The 19592-nt window shown below is 43.4% G+C and overlaps 1 protein-coding gene and 1 long non-coding RNA gene across 6 annotated transcripts in view; one reads left to right on the forward strand and one right to left on the reverse strand.

Annotated features, from left to right (window-relative positions):
* The window catches only part of LOC308496387, a 51202-nt gene that overhangs the window by 28187 nt on the left and 3423 nt on the right, over window positions 1-19592 (reverse strand). For all 4 annotated transcript variants that reach the window (XR_013993178.1, XR_013993179.1, XR_013993180.1 and 1 more), the window contains exon 3: window positions 1240-2185. This is a non-coding gene — a long non-coding RNA (uncharacterized lncRNA). The remainder of the gene's footprint in view (window positions 1-1239; window positions 2186-19592) is intronic.
* On the forward strand, window positions 1339-19318 carry ERLIN2 (ER lipid raft associated 2). 2 transcript variants are annotated; one of them, XM_081045617.1, is made up of 12 exons: window positions 1339-1421; window positions 2673-2794; window positions 4507-4588; window positions 5577-5623; window positions 7358-7419; window positions 7569-7694; window positions 10825-10898; window positions 11056-11114; window positions 11659-11750; window positions 12642-12731; window positions 14422-14501; window positions 14906-19318. In XM_081045617.1, exons 2-12 carry the CDS (start codon window positions 2688-2690, stop codon window positions 15104-15106), a joined length of 1020 nt encoding a protein of 339 aa, XP_080901743.1. In that variant the 5' UTR covers window positions 1339-1421; window positions 2673-2687; the 3' UTR covers window positions 15107-19318. The 2 variants fall into 2 exon arrangements, with proteins under 2 accessions (XP_080901743.1, XP_080901744.1); XM_081045618.1 differs by having other exon boundaries at window positions 1397-1757.

Genomic DNA, 19592 nt, shown 5'->3' on the forward strand with positions numbered 1-19592 from the left:
CTTTACGCTTCAGGCTAAGCCTCATTTCTTGGGCTGATAAACCCCAGTGTTTCCATTTCTCTTACTCATTCACTCAACTATAAGACAAACATTTATTAAGCACGCCCAGCTGAGTTGTATCACTTAACAAGTTCTGGTAGGATCAATCAGGAGATTGGCCAACTGGAGGTTTGAAGGGGGTCTTGCAGTAACAGGGTGGGGAGAGGAGAGGCCACACTAGTGGGCTTAACCATATATGCTGAAACTTCCCGACACAAACTCACCCAGAACAAACCCTGGGTGAATCCCAAGAGAATCCCCCAAGCAGCCATGCCTGGGAAACCTACACTTTCCTTTGTCCTGTGTCCTAAATCTAACACCACCAACTTGCCATCGCCCTGTGTAAAAGCTTTTCATTTACTGAAGGCTATAATTAAGTGGACTCTTTCTCTTCTGCAAAGAAGATAATTTCAGTGGCTGAATTTAAAATGCTCCAGCGATGCTGCTGAACGATGGAAGGCTGGGGACATGAGGCCCTTAGAGGAGGAGACACAAAGCCTGGATCCTGGTCCCTCTGTGCCTTCGGTCTGTTTTTACTGAGCACCTACGCACCCCAGATGCTGAAGGGAAGACGCAGTCCCTACCCTCAGGGAACTTAGCCCAGCCAGGGGGCAACGAAGTGCACAAGCCCCTGTGATCTGTGACGGGAGTTGCAAAGGCAGTTAAGCTCCTAACGTTAAGGAAGCGCCAAGGAAGCTTTCATCCACTGTTACCCTCCCTCCCCACTAAATTTAGATTTTGTCCACTGAAATTGGAATAATTCCTTCATAATCTACTTTATGATGCTGTAGGGACCTCAAAGGCCAAAGCTCCTAGAAAAGCATAAAAGACAGTTCAAAGTAAGAACTGTTGATTAGCGACTAATGGGGCTAAAATGCACGTTTAAAAGATGTGTTTTGATTCAACAGTGCTACAGAAAAAGCAGCGAGCAGAGGGCTACAGCAGTTGCAAATCGCTGGTACCTGCTCCGGAAAAAAACAAAACAACAGGCTTCACGCAATGTGGAGGGGAATCTGGAGCAATCTCTAGAGTCAAAACCTTGGAAAGTGGCTCGCTCAGCAACCGCGGCCACTCGCGTCCTCCCGGAGGTCACCCCCCAGCCGCCCCGCACCACCCCCACCCCTGAAATCCTAGACCCCGGAACCCGGCCGCCCGGACCTTGTCACGGGCGCTCCCTGGCGGCCACCCTCGGACACTGACCTTTCGGAGCGCGGGGGCGGGGCTGACGAATTAGGGAGAGAAGGGGGTGTGGCCCCCTCGCGTGCACTAATGGCGTCATCGAAGCGACGGGCCCGGAAGGAAGTAGCGGGCTGAGGGGTGTGGCGGTTGCTGCGGTTGCACGGGGTTGCGGACGAGTACGGAGCGCCTGCAGGGACAGCCTGGTACGCGTCCCCCGCCCCTTAGTGCGCGCACTGGGCCTGGTTGCGGCTCCGGGCCACAGCTGATCAGCGGTTCTCCCGGGTCCCCGCCTCAGCATCCTCTTCTCCTTCTGCAGCCAGAAAGCAACCCCTCTCTGTCCCTTCCCTTCCCCGCAAGCCCCAGGCGGGACCGGTCGGAGGCGCTCGGAGCCCCAGCTCCTACCCGGGGCGCTTGGGACCCGCGACCTTCTCTCGGGACAGGGCAGGGAAGGGACCTGAGGTGGAGCGGGGATGACCTCGGGAGGGAAGGACATTTGCCCAAAGGACGCAGCTGCAGATCGGTAGCTGGAGGCCTCCACGGTAAAGGAAGCGCCTCCAAGATGTCTGCGCCGACTTCTGTTAGCCCCAGGGGGCAGAATCCACGCCCTGCGCGTGTTGGCCTGGGCACACCTGTAAACGTTGCTGTCAGTTACCCTCGTTTTTCCAGATCATTCAGTGGTCAGGAAATGAGTCTCTAGGTGCCAACTCTTTCGCATCCTGGTGCCCAAACGCATTTGGACCCAGGAGTCCAGAGTCTTCCCTGCCTGGGGAGCTTCCTTTTCCTCTAACCATGGGCTTGGGGCCCTGCCAGGTGCAAAGTACCAGCCAGGTGTGTGGGAGGGAGTGTGGCTTCGGCCTTGTTCAAAGCCCTCTTCCGTTCTGGGCCAAAGCAATAACTGGAAGTTGGATGGAAGGCCCGCAAATCCCACCTTGAAACTGCTCGCATGCTGTCTCTGTCGCTCCAGCATCTGAAAGGAGTAAATAATGGTTTCCTTTGAAGTGGCAGGCAATTAGGACTGGGAGGCTCTGACCAGAATTACATGCCACAACTGCCTGTCAGTTGACTTCCCCTGTAATTTGGGCCAACATACTGCAGCTGCCTCTCTTCTCTTTTACCAGTATGAGTGGCTCCAGCGACAGCACATTCGGGTTCACAGGAAGAGCAGGCTGTGTTCTGAATGCTGCCCAGTTGGCACTGGCTCTCCCTTGGGCCACGGTTGTACCCAGAACCACTGCCTCTTCAATGAGGCAGGAAACAGAATTCCACAGTTAAGGAATGGGAATGTTGACTGGGAGCAAGGGTGAAGAGAGTTGTAGAGCTAGCCTCGCGTTCCTACTACAACAGGCTAATCGTGAACCACTTGCAGGGGACTCAGCTTGGTGAGGTACTCTCACTCCCATGGCTTGTCTCCTACATGGCATGCCATACACAGTTTCCCATATCTTTTTCCCTAGGATAAAGGTTCACTGATGGCTCAGTTGGGAGCAGTTGTGGCTGTGGCTGCCAGTTTCTTTTGTGCATCTCTCTTCTCAGCTGTGCACAAGATAGAAGAGGGACATATTGGGGTATACTACAGGTAAGGCAGACACCGGCAGAAGCTTGCAACTTCCCGTGAAACGACTCTCCTAATCTCTGTCTAGCAGATTCTGCTGAATATCTATGTTTATATTTTGTTGAATATGAGAGTCTTTCAGATTGAGCTTTTGTGTTAGTGACCATGGGGAGGGGAATACAGATGTGTGTGTGTATATATATATATATATATATATATATATATATATATACACAAACATACATACACATACATAAATGTAAATGTAAAATTTAGTAGTCTAAGTCGATGCTATGGATGGTAATTAATAAATGTACGAGTATATAGAGATTTAGAGACAAACCTAAAGAAAAACAGTGCACATCATCTCTGAAACATTGTTTTTCCTCTAGGCATCATGGTGCCACAAGGTTACCTCTGATGAGTACCAGTTCTTGATGGCAACTTGAGACAATACCCTGCTCTACAAATTTGGACCTACTCTTTAAAATTAACATTCAGGAAAAATGAAAGAGCCTGAAGGTTGATTTATATCAATCAAGGCAAGCCATAGAATAGCAGTTCTTACAATAAAGGAGCCCATTATGTCACTGTTTTATTGCTCTCTTTAAAAAAAAGAAAATGTATCTTTATAATGTAAAGCAAAAAAGCACTTACAAATCTTGGGTTACTTTCCTCTTAGTAACCACCATAACCAACTTTTTCCTTTAAGTTTTTATGACCTCTTATATGTGCCCTGTGATACTTATTTCTGGATTGCCTCTGGCAAGTTCTAAAAGTCTGATTGGGTTTCCCTCTCCCCTTTAATTATTTCTCGCTACCATCTGCTTATAAGTCCCCATAAAAGGCTTTTAATGTTATTATCATTTATATATAACTTGATTGGAAAAGTAACTCTACTGCCAAAAATATATATATTAAAATGATTTGTAAAGTGTACTTAAACTTATTCTTTTGGGGCAGCTGGATGGCTCATTGGTTAGAGTGTGAGCTCTGACTAACAGGGTTGCCAATTCGATTCCCACATGGGCCAGTGAGCTGCACCCTCCACAACTAGATTGAAGACAACTTGCTGCAGCTCAGCTTCTGGAGGGGCGGCGGATGCTCAGTTGGTTAGAGCACGAGCTCTCAACAATAAGGTTGCCGGTTCAATTCCCGCATGGGATGGTGGGCTGCGAGCCCTGTAACTAAAGATTGAAAATGGCGACTTGACTTGGAGCTGAGCTGCGCCCTCCACAACTAGATTGAAGGACAACGACTTAGAGCTGATGGGTCCTAGAGAAACACACTGTTCTCCAGTATTTCCCAATAAATTTTTTTTTTAATTATTCTTTTGGTTGTTGATGTTGCTGGACTCCAACATTAGTGCAGTTCATTAATAACAGTATTACCAGATTTAACTGCCCAAATGGATTGCCATAAGCTCAGTGGATATGACAAAGTAAAACAGACTTCCTCTCAAGTATAGCCAGATTCTGCTGTCTTTATTCCACTTAGCCTGTGTGCCTATTTTTCTCATAGTAAAAGCATGAATAATGGTTTTGTGTTTTACCACTAGGCTTCCTAGAATATTAGGCTCTAGCTGGGAGGAAGAAAGGGATCTATCAACTTGGCTCTGGCACTTGTCATTCTATATTAAACATTTATGGGGCTGAAGGGAAAGTTGGCCCAAGCAGTATTAATGTAATAGGTACCTCTTGCTAAACTGAACCTGCCTCTCTCTTCCTCCTCTGCAGAGGTGGTGCCCTGCTGACTTCCACCAGCGGCCCTGGATTCCATCTCATGCTTCCTTTCATCACATCCTATAAGTCTGTGCAGGTACACTTGGCTTGTGTGGCTCCATGATTACAGATTGTGGGTGTTAATTACTGTATGATTTGGAATTATTTAGCCATTGGATGAGTATAATGCCTTTTCAAGGAACCATTTAATAATATGTTATCTGTATATAAAAAGTGAGGCTTCATGGGTCATTTACTCTGGAGCTTTATTTGATTGTTGAAATAGCTGAATGAGGTCCTTGCCTTGGCCCATCAGCCCCAGCTGGGAATTATTTCTTCACTTCAAAGCCAAAGAAGAATCCATTCTGAATGTATAGAAGGAAAAGTAGGGTGTGTGTGTGTGTGCGCGCGCTAAATTATAAGCTACCAAAATAAATGGAAATAAAACATGGTAATTTTGCTGGTTCTTATTTGAACTTCAGAGATGTAAACATAATTTTTTTTGTGGGGGGGGGGGGCAGAAGTTGAACTTGGTGAAGGGAAACGAGTAGGATTAAGTATGCCAGATCTAAAGCCTAGCTAAGTTAGACTAGCCATCTTTGAAGTATGTCTAATATCCTAGGATACCTCATCAGCATTTTCCGTGTAAGTTGCTTCTGTCATGTACTCTGCTTTATGGTTTTCAAAGTACGTTCATGCATATTATCTCATTTGAGTCTCAGTAATCCTGAGAATGGGCTGGGCAGGTCATATAGGCTGAGATAGGTTAAGTAAAGAATCTGCTGTTTCAGGGCCAGTAAATGGAAGAGGTCTTAGGATACCTAGTCCAGGGTCTTTTTTTCACTAAACCATTATTACCCAGCTCGTTCTTATAGTGGTTCACTTACAATGAAGCTGAGTGGGTACCTTTGCTTGGTTAGTCTCACACTCTGTAAGTCAGGAGGATTTGATGGGGTATTCATTTTTAAAAAAACAAAGCTCAATCCAAATAAGTATTCAAGGATAAGGCCATTTGGGATTCTGAAAATAACTTACTTTGTTTGTCACTGCCCATCTTACACCATTTTTGTCGCCTCTATTTCCAGACAACACTGCAAACAGATGAGGTGAAGAATGTACCTTGTGGAACCAGGTAAGGTGCCTGGAATAAGGCTGCTAAGCCCAAATAAGAGAAAGGGCTATCTGGCTGGCTGCAGTAAGAGACAGTGAAAAGAGAGGCAACGCTTCTTGGTTGTACCAAGTTCCCGCCCCCTAGTCCCGTTTTCTGGTTTGACTTGGTGTGGAGTGCAGTAGAGAAAATGACAGAAGGTAGACAGGTCGGGAGGGCCTTGAATGCCAGATAAGAAGTTTGGACTTTTACTGTTCGAAGTGAGGATCCTTTAAAGGCTTTTCGCAGATAAATAAATGACTTGATAGAGGAAGATAACTTTAGCTTAATTAACTATGGAGAATGTCTTAATGGTGGGGGAGGCGTTAGGGGCAAAAAATCCACAGATGACACCACTATAGTGGTCTGCTGAAAAGGAAAGGTCTACCCTGGATTAGAGTAACACAATAAACAACACTGCAAGGAAGCATTCGGACAGATTGCAAACTGGGATATCCCACAGAATAACTGAGCTGATCTCAGCACGAAGTTGTATTTGGAGGAGTATTGGGTTGAAAAGGAAACTTAAAAGACATAAACAAATATAATGGTGAGCCCTGATTGGAACCTGCTCCAAAACTAACAGCTGTAAAAGACATGATGGAACATTATTAGTCAGCTAGGACTGCCATAACAGAATACCACAGACTGGGTGGCTTAAACAACAGAAATTTATTTTCTCACAGTTGTAGATGCTCAAAGTCTAAGATCAAGGTGCCAGCAGGACTGGTTTCTAGTGAAGCCTCTCTTCCTGCCTTGCTATGGCTACCTTGCTATGTTCTCACATAGCCTTCCCTGTGTACATGCACAAGGAGAAAGAGATCTCTGGGGTCTTTCCTTTCTTCCTGTCCCAGTCCAGTGGGATCAGGGCCCCACCCTCATGACCTCATTTAATATTAATTACCTCCTTAAAGGCCCTGTCTCCAAATAGAGTCACATTGGGGGTTAGAGTTTCAACATACGGATTTTGGAGGGCACGCTACTCTGTACATAATAGGAATCATTGGGGAAATTTGAATGACTGGGCATTAGATAATATTAAGGAATTATTGCTGATTTTCCTAGGTTTGGGAATGGTTTTTTGATTATGTAGGAGAATGTCATTATTCTTTGGAGATGCTTGCTTAAGTGTTAAGGGGTAAAGTATCACAACTTTGAAATGTTCAGCAAAAAAAAAGTAGATCAATAAGGTAAAATGTTAACAATTGTTAAATTTCGGTGTTGATATATGGGTGTTAGTTCTATTCAACTTTTCTGAATGTTTGAAACTTTTTTATGATGAATGTTTAGAGGAAAAGGGAAGTGCTGAACTAAAGTGATGGTGAAGACAAAGTGAGAAAGAGTGACCATAGATTCCAGTGACCTTTTAAGTTCTGAGAACTCCTCGACTTTCTTTAATCTTTTCCCTTCGATCGATTGCTTTAATCAAATGGCATTGTGGATTCAAAAAATATCAACTACTCTTTTCTTACTAGCATCTCAAAAGTTTCGCTTTTTTTTTTTTTTTTTGGCAGAATTACTTTTTGGAGGTGTGATTTCTCGGGGGATTGTATTCTTCCTATAAGCTCTGAAGATCTCCTACTCGGAGATCTGACATGCCTTCTGACCTCCCGTGATTTTTCCTTTTCTGCTAAGTCCCAATCTTATGCCATCACCTAGGAGACTGCACTCTATTCCAGAGCTTATTAGTCACTTCTTTGTCCATTCTTCCTCTAATAGTGGTGGCGTGATGATCTACTTTGACAGAATTGAAGTGGTGAACTTCCTGGTCCCAAACGCAGGTACGTGTTTCCAGTTTACCCTCAGTGCCAGCTTGCTTTCCCCAGCATGCCACCCTCGTATCAGTCGCAGTCCCGCAGGAAGGGAGAACTGCTGTCTGAGAAAGGTCTGAGTCCTGCCTTTTCTTCTGAAATCTCTTCTCCCCTCCCAGTGTATGACATAGTGAAGAACTACACCGCTGACTATGACAAGGCCCTCATCTTCAACAAGATTCACCATGAACTGAACCAGTTCTGCAGTGTGCATACGCTTCAAGAGGTCTACATAGAGCTCTTCGGTAAGAAAGTCTCTCGTCATCGCAGCCTGCCTTAGCAGCCCTGCTTCCCCCGCTGCCCACTTCTGACCCCCCAGAGTAAGATGGGTACTGATGGACAGCAGGTGTTAAAGGCCCCAGTGCTCAGGAACTGGTCACAAAGGGCATTCCTGCAAAATGCTGATGGCAGTCAACGATCGTGAGAACAGTGGAGCTTTGGGCACAGGAATAGCAGTGACCACAAGACTCACTCAAGCCTGGATTAGAGGACTGGAATGGAAATGTATTTCCACAGTCCCTAAGACATCCTTCCGTAATGAAGACAGGCTCAGTTCTAGAAGAACCTTAGAGACCATCCCACCCAGCGTCCTCAGTGTAAGATAAGGGTGCAAAGACAGAAAGGCACAGAACTAGTTGGTAGCGGCGGCGGCTGGACCCTCCCTCTCCTGGCTCTCACGCTGTATGCTTTCACACCTCACATTGCATGAGGGGCACCCAGGAAAGGGTGATGAGAACGGTACAGTTCATATTTAATTCTAGAAGTGAGACAAAGACCAAAACTACTTAGAGTTCCTAGAACCTTTCTGGTGTGTGTTTGTTTGCTGGTTTGCTTACCCTATACCTATAGAAAGGAATAGGAAAAAGCTTAAAACAAAAGGGAACCATGCGCTTAAGTAGACACTTTTTGTCCTGTTTTCCTGGTCAAATAAACATAGCCTGACTTCAGCAGCAAAGGAAGGAAGCATTTCAGTAAATATTAAAGCTCTTTTGTGGTAAAATGTTCTATTTAAAATTGCTGCTAGAAGTTTTCTAGTAGCTAGTGCTAAAAGTAAATGGATTTTTCAACCCATAGTACAACTGTTCCTGATACTAGGACTAGACAATAATCCCCCCACTCTCTACCCCCCAGGATCTTCATAGAAAGGACTCTGAGAACATTTTTTAGAAGGAGAAATCATTGACGGTGCCAATGACCTTTATTAAGCAAACAGCCTTTGCACTGTGTTTCATATTTGGGAAATCACCAGAATCACTTTTAATTTTTCTGCAGTAGAAAATGAATCTAAATTCACTCTACAGGGTTTAGATACTTTTATTGGGTTTGGATTTAGTGTGCTTTTAAGAAAATTTTGGTAAATTTGCTATTGATTTTTTTTTTACCTCAAACTGATAGAATTTTATAATTCTAAACCAATCTAGCCATTGGTTTAGAACTTGTGCCATTAAATAAATATTTCAAAGCATTTGAAACAACAAAAGACAAAGTATCTCTAATTTCCGTGAAGAGGAAATTAAAATGTGAAATTGTTTTGCATTAGAAAACTTCTTATTGTCTTAGAGATAAACTTGGTAGCTTAGTAAAGTAGAGCTTCCTGTACAGAAGAACTGGGAAAATGTATTTGCTTTGAAATTTTTTTATTTTTAAAGTTTGCCAGGAAGCATTGTTTTGCTTAAAAGATATTTGCATCTGTGAAGGAGATGCTTGAGTGTCCAATCCTATTCTTTAACCGTCAGAGGTTGTTTTCTCTAGTTCCCTCCTCTCAGGACTCCTAGCCCTGACTTGCATGGCTGCGCACTTCTAATCACTGCTTGCATCTGATGCGTCTCGTCTCCCTGAGGCATCCCCTTCGGCCATTTTATAATAGTATCTAATACTTGTTCAGAAGTTTATCTAAAGAACCTCTTTGTATATACTTAGTAATATTATTTATCAGCATAACTATAACATACAAACAACTTATTAGCGGTATTACTTTGGTAAGAAACCACCTGGCAAAATGTTTCTTCCAAATTTTCCTAGAAAGTTACTAGCCCAGGGCCTCAGGTTTCCACCTTCACTCAGATATAATTTGGTCTGATAAATAACTATATTATTACTAACTTACCGGCCATCTCACTGAAATTTTGATGGGTATCCTATTTACATTAGAAAATATGAAATGTAATGTTTATGTCTAGCTGTCAAATTGTTAGACCCGTATCAGGTGACCTAATGGGCATTTTTCCCTCACTACTGAGAAGCTTGTGAGAGTATATCCAATATACAGAAACATTAAAATCCCTTGCTTACTGATATGACAGTTGAAGAAAGCACCGTTTTAAACCCTAATGATCAAAGCATAATAATTAAACAAGTTCATTACTGTGGCTTCTAACTATCTCTGAGATGCCATGGGTGCCAGTTTAGGCATCTATAAAGGCAGGAGTTTGACATGCTATTCCTCAGAGGCTCCTGTTTGGGCACAGGTGACCGAGAATGGTCACTTAAAGCAGATCGCAGCTGACAGCAAGGAAGGTGATTGAATTTAGATGTCCCAGCCTGTGAGTGTTTTTCTTGGTGCCCTTTTAGGATCTTATTGAAGATCTCATAGGCAGGGGGCAGAGAAGAGAAGGCCTAGGCCAGAGAAGGCAGCCTGCTGCTGCTGTCCTGGGATCACAGCTAGAAGGAAATCAGTTATAGCTCTTCCTACAATCGTCCATGAAACGACTCACATGTGAATTCCAGACAAAGGAATCGGGACCAAAGCAAACAACACATCAAAAGGCTTGGGCTCGTTTCCAGAACTGTAAATTTTTATTTTCCCCTTGTGTTATTTGATGGAGTTCCTAATGGAAATAGTCTTCCTTGGGGCTTTTCTTGACGTCCGAATCTGTTTTTCTTTCAGAAACTTCTAAAATTACTAGATTTAATGTGCTCGGCCATTTTCAAAATACCTAACATAGCCATTTCACCTTCCTCCTTTATGAAAACTGGTGCCTGCCTTCTCTTTTGCCCCTGTTGTCTGGGGAAAGGCTGCCGCCTGACTCAAGAAATGTGCTAGAACTGTTGTTTGTTCTTTTTCTTTTTAAAGCTCATTCCCTTTTGGGCAAGGTTAGTATTTTCAACAACTTAGGTGATTCTATCTTGAGACCACAAGAAAAGGATACTCTCACATCTAGCCTATGCCGAGGGACTGCATAAGCCTGTTGCTCCAAAAGTCTTGCCAGGAATCTTTAGATTTCTGGGCTCTGATGAGCACTTTACCTTGGGAAGACCTTTTGCCTATCAGATGCATTCTTGAGCTGGTGTTTTAGCTTGTACTTTGCCCCTATGCTCCCCGCCACCCTGCCCAGAAAATGTGACGTCTCCTTTTCCTGTCTTTCTTGATTCCAGATCAGATTGATGAAAATCTCAAACTGGCTTTGCAACAGGACCTGACCTCCATGGCCCCTGGGCTTGTCATCCAAGTAAGCATTGCCACCGTGGGAGCGTCCCCTGAGGGAGGTGCTTCCCCTCTTCCAAGGGATGTCCTTTCTGCGCAGGAAGATCTAGAACCAATGGGAGCTGCTTAGGTCCCTCACCACCTTCACCTTCCCATCAGGTGCTATTTTTATCCTTCTCCAGGCTGTGCGGGTCACTAAGCCGAATATACCTGAGACAATCCGCAGAAATTATGAGTTGATGTGAGTATACCCTCTGCCTAAGGTGTAACCACCACTCTCTCCCACCTCATCCCATCCCAGAGTTAGCTGAAGCTGAGCCAGGCTTTTATTCCCTTTCTTGAGTATTTGTCACAGCCCATTGCACTGTAGGATGGAGCAGGCGTGTCAGGACAATCACCTGGGCTCTGTAACTATGATGGAGAGCCACTGAGAAACCTTTTTGAGCAGTGATGCTTTTAAAAGGGCCAGGGGGCCTTGTTTGTGCTTCATGGCTCATGCGAAAGAAGATAGGAGGGAAATACGATTAAGTGAGCAGGCAAGTGCATTTTACTAAAGTAAATTATGCTTTATTTCCCACAAATGGTTATTCTGAAGAAAGAGAGCCATGTTACTGTCTGCAACAGATCCACTTTTAGCTGGGACATTGAACAGCCTTCCAGGAAAGAATAAGAAATCAGAGTTTGCCTCTCCTCAACAGAAGAGTTTGGCTTCTCCAGGGGACAGTGACGTGCCTCAGAAACTTTTCCAGAGCAGCTTCACAATTGCATCCTTTTTTCCCCTTCAGGGAAAGCGAGAAGACAAAGCTTCTCATTGCAGCCCAGAAACAGAAAGTGGTGGAGAAGGAAGCTGAGACAGAGCGGAAAAAGGCCCTCATTGGTATGAATGTGGTTCTCTGATCCCCTTTTTGGGACAAGGGCTAGGGATGGTGGGAGGATGGTGGGAAGATTCCAGGAAGCCTCAGGCAGGGTTAGACCACCTGCTTTTCCAAACCCTTACTACCCATAGGAGTGGCATTCATCCCCCTAGAAGCAAGGCTGAAATTGTCAGATCACGGCCAGGGGCAATGAGTTTTGAGTTTCCACATACCTCTTAAATGAAAGGAGCCCTTCCTTTTAATTCGTAGTTCATAATGATGATGGCTAACACTTATTGAGCACTTACTGCGAGCTATGTGCTTTACTAAGCACCTACCATGTGAATTCTGTCACTCCTCACAACCAGCACGTGAGGGAGGCCTTATCTTTAACCTCACTTTATGAGCTGAAGCACAGAGGTTAAATAAAGTGCCCAAAGCCATATGGCAAGTAAGTGGCAGAGCTGCGGTTCAAAGCCAGGAACTCTGCTCCAGAACCTGGGTTCTTAACCCCTACACTAGACTATTAGCAATAAACCAGACTCCTGCCTAAAGCGAAGTGGCAGGAAGAAACTTTCAGTGAGTCCCTTATTCCTTACAATATTCCTTTGGGAGAATACCCTTGTGATTTAGGAGAGGTTGGGGCTTGTTCTTTGCTTTCATCAGAGAAACGACTCCCTCCCTTGCCCCCACATCTCCCCACTTGCTGTCCTGCATGGACGTCATGGTTTGTGCTCACTGGTACACTCCGTCTCCGCCAATAAGTGCCTGTCAGGGTACCCTCTGGGGCCAGTGGCTCCATCTGAGCTTACCCACACTCATGCATCAGGGACTCAGATCAGGTGACAGGTGGAACTGAGTCAAACTCTGGACATACCAGAGCTCTAAGCCTTTTCTCAACTTCAATAACATAGAGGCAGAAAAAGTGGCTCAGGTTGCAGAAATCACCTATGGACAGAAGGTGATGGAAAAGGAAACTGAGAAGAAGATTTCAGAAATTGAAGGTGAGCAGAAGTGAAATCAATGCCTGACTTTTCTTCAGACCCCACTTTGTGGCAAAGGGGTGGGAGAGTCATTTCTTTGCTCTTTAATCTCTGTTTTAAGATGTCAGGATTTCCTTGGAACATCACTTTTTCTCTGTGCTTTGACTTTGACGGAGACTTAGGCCAGGCTAGCATAAGTTGTCCACTTCAGAGAATATTCATTTGTTCAACAAATGTTAGTTGCTTGCCATTAGGCACTCTTACGTTAGGCATAAGAAAAAGGGAAATCACAGAGTCCCTGCTGTTTTGGAGCTCATATGTTTTGGAGTCTGGCATTGGAAGTAAACTAAGAAGCTAGGCCAAAACAGCAGCTCTCTCCCTCGTGCCTTACCTACCCGCTCCTCAGAAGTCAGTGAGCACCATAGCTCTCAGGATCCCTGTAAGTAGTAAGCTAGATGTAAAGAAACCTTTACAGCACCAACAATGCTGGAGCTGGAGAGAAGTGTTCCTTTGCTGGCTTTTCTGAATATTATTCCCCTTCAGTTCCCTGCCCCTCAGCGCTCACCTCGTTCCCACCACCCACCTTTTCCTTCACGTGGTGTCTTATATCAAGCAAATTCTAAGACAAAAAGGGACCCGAAAGCCCAGCTTCAGGTTACAAAATGTGTGTCCAATTACATTCATTATGGGGCATGTCAGGCTTTGCAGGGGCCCATGGAGGGGCCAGTTAGGGTTTTACAGATCAGCAGCTCCTCATTAGGGAGCTCTTAGCAAAACAACACGTATTTACTTCTTATAAATACATGTCATCAGGTGCTAAGGCCAGTTAAGTCAGCCAGACTATAGGTTCCTTCCACCCACGGTCATACTGAGGGTGTGCAGTAAGAACCCACCCACAGACTGACCTTTCTTCCCAGACTTTTTGCTACAAATATTATTCACATGAGGCTGGCTTCATTCCCAAGGCAAGGAAGTAAATATCAAAAATTTTGCATTAACTTGACAGAAAGCTAGTCTCAGCAGATCGTGAAAGTATATTGCTTGCATAGTGGAAGTTTAAATAGATCTTAATCCAAACAGGTGTTGGTTAGTCTGGACCATGGCTTGTAATTCTCTTAGAGTCATGCCAGCGTAACCACTATTAATTAAAACCTTCTTGAAATAATTGATGGAAATAAAAGGGAAATGAAGTTAGAGAGGGGCTGAACTATTTTATGTTTATGGTATTCAGTTTGAGGGTGGATCCACCTCTGGCTGTATTCAGAGCCATCTTTGAGCATCTCTTTTTTGCTGTGTAGCACCAGGGGGATGAGGTGAGAAGCTCTGAGACTGGAGGTTGAGGTAGAGTCCCTTCCCACACATGGGCTACAAAAGGAATATGCATGCAGAAACAGCAAGTGTCTCTGGGTGGCAGTGCTTTTCTCGATAATGCTGTCAAAGAAGATGTTGGGCTCAAAAACACACTTGCTCTTAACTAGTCCTCACCACAGGGAGATGCTGTTGAAGCACTTTTTCATCTTTGTAGATTGTCACAACTTGTGAAACAGGAAAAAAAATGCCTTTTTCCCCATTTCACAGATGAGGAAACCAAAGCACAGAGAAAAAAGAGCAGTCTCCCTAAGGTCACATGGGCAGTGGGGGAAAGTTTCAGGGACCAGACCCAGTCTTCTGGTAGCCTCTGCACTTTAGTTCACTGCATTCTTCCCCTCAGATGCTGCGTTTCTGGCCCGAGAGAAGGCAAAGGCAGATGCCGAGTGCTACACTGCTATGAAAATGGCCGAAGCAAATAAGGTGAGGGCCCTGTGCCACTTGGTGAAGAGAAGGCACATTGGATTTAGGCTGATACTGTTTGAGAACTGTGGTGTTGGATGCCCACTACCACCCAGAGGCCTCCTGTGCTCTATGGTCAGGTGCTTCCCTTTCCTTAGCAGAGCCTTGATAGAAGTGTGGTTTTTGTGTTAAACATGAAGACTTCTAAAATTCTTGCAGCTCTGGCCTTGGAGATTTGAGATTACTTTCTCTTAAAAGAAGTGGTTACCCTGTTACTAATGTAACAGTGAGACCAGGAAAAGTAGAGAGGGCATATGTTTTTGACAGAGACCCTCTTCTTATGAAAGTGAAGGGGTGCCACCCAGAGTTTTCTCAATCTGGCTCCACCGAAGTCATCTTTCCTTTTTTTTTTTTTTTTTTAACAGCTGAAGCTGACCCCTGAGTATCTGCAGCTGATGAAGTACAAGGCCATTGCTTCCAACAGCAAGATTTACTTTGGCAAAGACATCCCTAACATGTTCGTGGACTCGGCAGGCAATCTGGGCAAGCAGTTTGATGGGCTAGCTGACAAGCTGAGTTTTGGCTTAGAAGATGTGCCCTTGGAGGCAGACACTGAGGAGAACTGAAAACAAGTTTTGTACAACCTCAGATGACATTTAAAGAGATCTTTATTTTTTAATGATGAACCAAGATCCCCTCCCTCCAACACTACCTTCTTCGACTGTCTTCCATGTACTATGGTGAACCAAGAAGAAATGGACTTAAATTTATTCCCATGGGAAGGGAGGGCAGGGATTGATGATTTGGGGTTTTATTCAGGTAAGTAGGTTATATGACTTGTGTTAAGACTTGTAAACCATGTGTTTGACCTTTGACCTTCAGGCACTAATTTTAGACCTTTGGAGCTGGCTTAATTAGGGTTGCTATCGTTAAGGAGTGGGAGAAACAGAGGGTGTTGCCTGTAGGTGACTTGATTTCCCTTATTTGGGAAAACGCGGTCCATTTTCTTGCCCCTGCCTCTGAGGTGGGAGATGCCTGTGCGTGAGGCTCACAGCTGAGCAAATGCGTGCTTGTAACTTTGCCAGGACAGCCGTGGGGAAACAGCTGCAGAATGTTTGGCTTTCCCGGCGCTTTTGTCAGTGTATACATGAGTTATTTTAGAGTCCTGCTTCTTGAGCCCTCGTAAGGAAGAACTGGTGCTAGGTTTTGCAAGCTTTTCTACCCTCCTTCCCCTGGGGCTTACAGTGGTGGTTCTGACTGTATTGCCAGAGTCAGGGTTTGGTCACCACCACACAATTCTTTTTAAAATTTTTCACCTATTCTGTGATTTGGCTGTTTTTTGTTTTTTGTTTCCTCTCCATCTGTTCGTTGGTTCCAGTCAGCATCAAGAAGACAGGAATAAACAACTCAAGTGTCTTAAATAGCTGCTGAAGTGGGATCACTATGTCTGTTAGCCACTCCAGTACCTGTTTGTTCCTTGAGATCAAGTGTCTTTTTATTGTGGAGATTCTACATTGAAGAGCTCCGCTGGAAGAGAAAGGAAGGTCATCCAAAAGATTTCCTAATCTTCATGCCTATGGCTTGTGCTGGAAATTTGTCTGTCAGTCAGAAAAGAGAGCCCCTTCTCTAAGTAGCACGTGTTTTTAAATCCAGGGCTCCAGGCAGTGACACAGGAGTCAGACTACGTGTTCAATCTTCAGAGACAGCTGTTTCTGAGTTTATGACCACGTCCCTGGTTTGGAACGGCTGCGTCAAATTCTGTCCAGGTTTTCTTTTTCATTACTAATTAGGAAAAGTTTGAGTCACTCTGGGAGATTTGGAATAGGGGAGACCAAACACGAAAGAAAAATCTGTTTATATCCTGGAATTGGAGGTGAGGGTGGGGATCCAGCCTGTAGTTACCGTAGTTGTGTACCCAATTGTTAAGTGGAAGACAGCTATCTGGAGTTAACTTGCAAGCATGTTGGTATTCTCCATGACAAGCTCTGGCTTAGGATTTGGCCTTGTTATTAGCTGTCCCCGCCCCCCAAAAATATTCCTGCTGTACCCCCTCTTCCCTCAGTGAAACTAAATGCAACTTCCTGCCACAGATCCCTACCTCATTTGTGGTCCCATACCCAGACTTCTTTCTGGTTTAACAAGCGGCCCCAGAACTCAGGCCAGCCGTGCTCCTAAGTAGCAAGTTTGGGGATCATTCAGCCTACCTAGGAAGAAACAATGTTAACTCCTCTTAATTCAAATGTTGCCATTTTCTGTTCTAATTCTTGGGACTACTCTCAAATCACTGGATCACACTTTGTGCAGGCAGGCAAGTGTCCCTGGGAGTGATTGATGGATTTGAAGATGCTCAGAAGTCCTTGCAGAAGGCAGTACCACAAGACCAACAGAGCATAGGGTTTCCATTATTAAGATATACTGACCCTCCTCTCATTTCAATGCCATTAATCACCTGTTAGGAGCAACATGTCACATCCAAGATCCCTGACTTACATATTTGTCTGCTCCCTCTACTCACTAATACTTGGGCCTCAGAAAACACTACGGTACTTCTCTACAATAGAATAAGGAGCAAGGAATAGCACGTTTGCTCAGGTTCTTACCCTGCAAGTCTCTGTAACACTAACATCCTGTGATAGCTTGTCCCTTGCATTAAATACTCTGACCACAGAAAAGCCTCCGCAAAGTCCTGCTGCACCTGCCCCTCCCGATGTTAACGTGGCTTCCTCTTTAAACAAAAAATACAAATGCTGTAGTCCCCATTTGTTTAAATCCAATGGCTGTCTGTACCTGCCTGAATAGCAAGATCATGGAAGTCAGCTGTTTCCTTAGCATGAGACAACTAACCAATCTGTGTGTGTGTGACTTTGTTTCTTACACTAGAAAATCTGATCTTAACATCTGAATGCTAAACATAAAATGTGACAGCCTGCAATTTTGTAGGCAGTAAAGTCATGGCTGCTATTTATAAGTGGAACTTCTATCAAAATAAGTAACTGTTTATAAAATTCAGTTTTTGTGGGATTTTCCAAGGAAAAGTCACCTTGGTTGAATGTTTCTCACTCGTTAAACTTTGCAGAAGTGATTCATATTCAGTACTGTTTTTAATCACTTTTTTATATAAGGACAGAATGTTTGCAAGGAAGCCAAAGTTTGTTAACAATTTTTATATGAATAAAATAAAATGAATTTGGGGAGATCTATAATCATTAAGCTGAGGGGAGGGATGGAAATCACTAAAAGAAATTTAGCAATACAGCAGGTCCTCAAATAACATCATTTCATTCAACATCGTTTTGTCATAACGTTAATGATGCTGTAGGATCCTAACTCTTGTTTATTTCAGTAAGCCTATGGTAAACTTGGTTTCATTATATCTTTTCATTTAAAGTTGCAGAACCTTTCAACAATGTTAAGTGAGGACTTACTGAATTATTGATCAAAAAAAGTAGGTGTTTTATAAATGATCTGTTGCAATTTCTATGGGTCTATCTTTCAACACTAGTAAGTTTATCATTTATAAAATGTACAATAGTGAAAATAAGATCGTCATATTTACCGACTTATCTAAGTTTGAGGGTAAAATGTTCAGATGCTCCTCAACTTAATATAGTGATCATCTTGGTAAACCCACTGTAAGTTGAAAATATCGTTAAGTTGAAAACGTATTTATTACACTTAAACTACTGATCATTATAGCTTTGCATAGCGTACCTTAAACGTGCTCAGAATATTTACATTAACCTACAGTTGGACAAAATCATTTAATACAGCCTATTTTATAATAAAACGTTGAATATCTCATGTAATTTATTATGCATATCACTTTTGCACCATCATAAAATCAAAAAATCATAAGTGAGGGACCATCTGTATCTTCTTCACTAGTGGCTACTCTGTGTCTTTGAACTTAACCACGAGTTCTTTAGTTCTATTCAGTAGGGATCTAGCTACTGTTTCTATTGTTTCCTTATAAAAGAGGTAATAGCCAATCATTTTATATTTGCATTTCTGTTCCTTTTTATTTCTACTTTTGTGTAAGCTGGTGATTGAATAATCAAACTAATTCTACTTTCAAAGAGCCCTGAGGGCCTAATGAACCTCTTTGTAACTAAGAAATGGTTCTTGTTATATTAATCACTCTGTAAATGAATAATATGCTGGATTAATTGCCTTGGGTTCATAGCTGGAGGAACTGTTTTGGATAACACTAAAGGTGTGAATTTATGTCTCAGTTTTATTTTCAGTCTTGCTAAATAAAATGTCTTTGTATTTACTTTTTTATTAAAGTGAAATTTAACAACAGCTGATATTAGAATAGGTGCTATAAAGAAATAAAAAAAATCCCTGCCTAGTGAGTTGAGTACAAAATTGCCCTCAAAATATATTCAGATGAATATATATCCTCATTATCAATCAATGTAGAAACAATAAGCAACTAATTGTGAACATGGCATAATTATTGGTAGGTGCTGCAGAGATTTATCATTTTAAAGAATCCATACACCACTGCAGTTCTGCTCCAAAGGGCAGAGATATCATCAGTTGACCCAAAATATCATAAATCCCTTTTGGCTGGACAAAGGAGCAGATCTGATAGATAGGAATGGGTTATTTCATCAATCCCTTCAGGATGGGCAAACAGGACAAACCTGATAGATGAATTCCATTAGAAGGCTTACAGTCACGGCCAGCGCACTTTCAGGGAGAACTATGTAAGAGCAGCCAAGGGAAGGCATAAAAGTAAGAACTTTTGCCTCAGTCACTGGGCACCCCTATTTGTGACCCCCTCCCGCTAGGGAGCTCTGACCTTTTGCTTTCAATAAATTATCCTCTTTTTTAAAAAAACTCCTCGCCTCTCCTTGGTCAGTGTTTCCATTTTTCGGTCCCACCAGACACAATCCTGGCACTCACTCACTCACTCAAAAAATCCCCCTACATCATTTGGGGACTCAACAGTGAAATATTCCTACATCACTACTACACAAATAATACGAACTTACAATTGAATAGCTAAGCTAAGAATGTAGATATTGGAGTTAGACTCCAAGATTCAAATCCCTACTCTACCACTTCTAAGTTATAAGGTCTTGGATAAATTCTTTAACGTCTCTG

Source organism: Rhinolophus hipposideros (assembly GCF_964194185.1).
Source record: "Rhinolophus hipposideros genome assembly, chromosome: 4".
NCBI lineage: Eukaryota > Metazoa > Chordata > Mammalia > Chiroptera > Rhinolophidae > Rhinolophus > Rhinolophus hipposideros.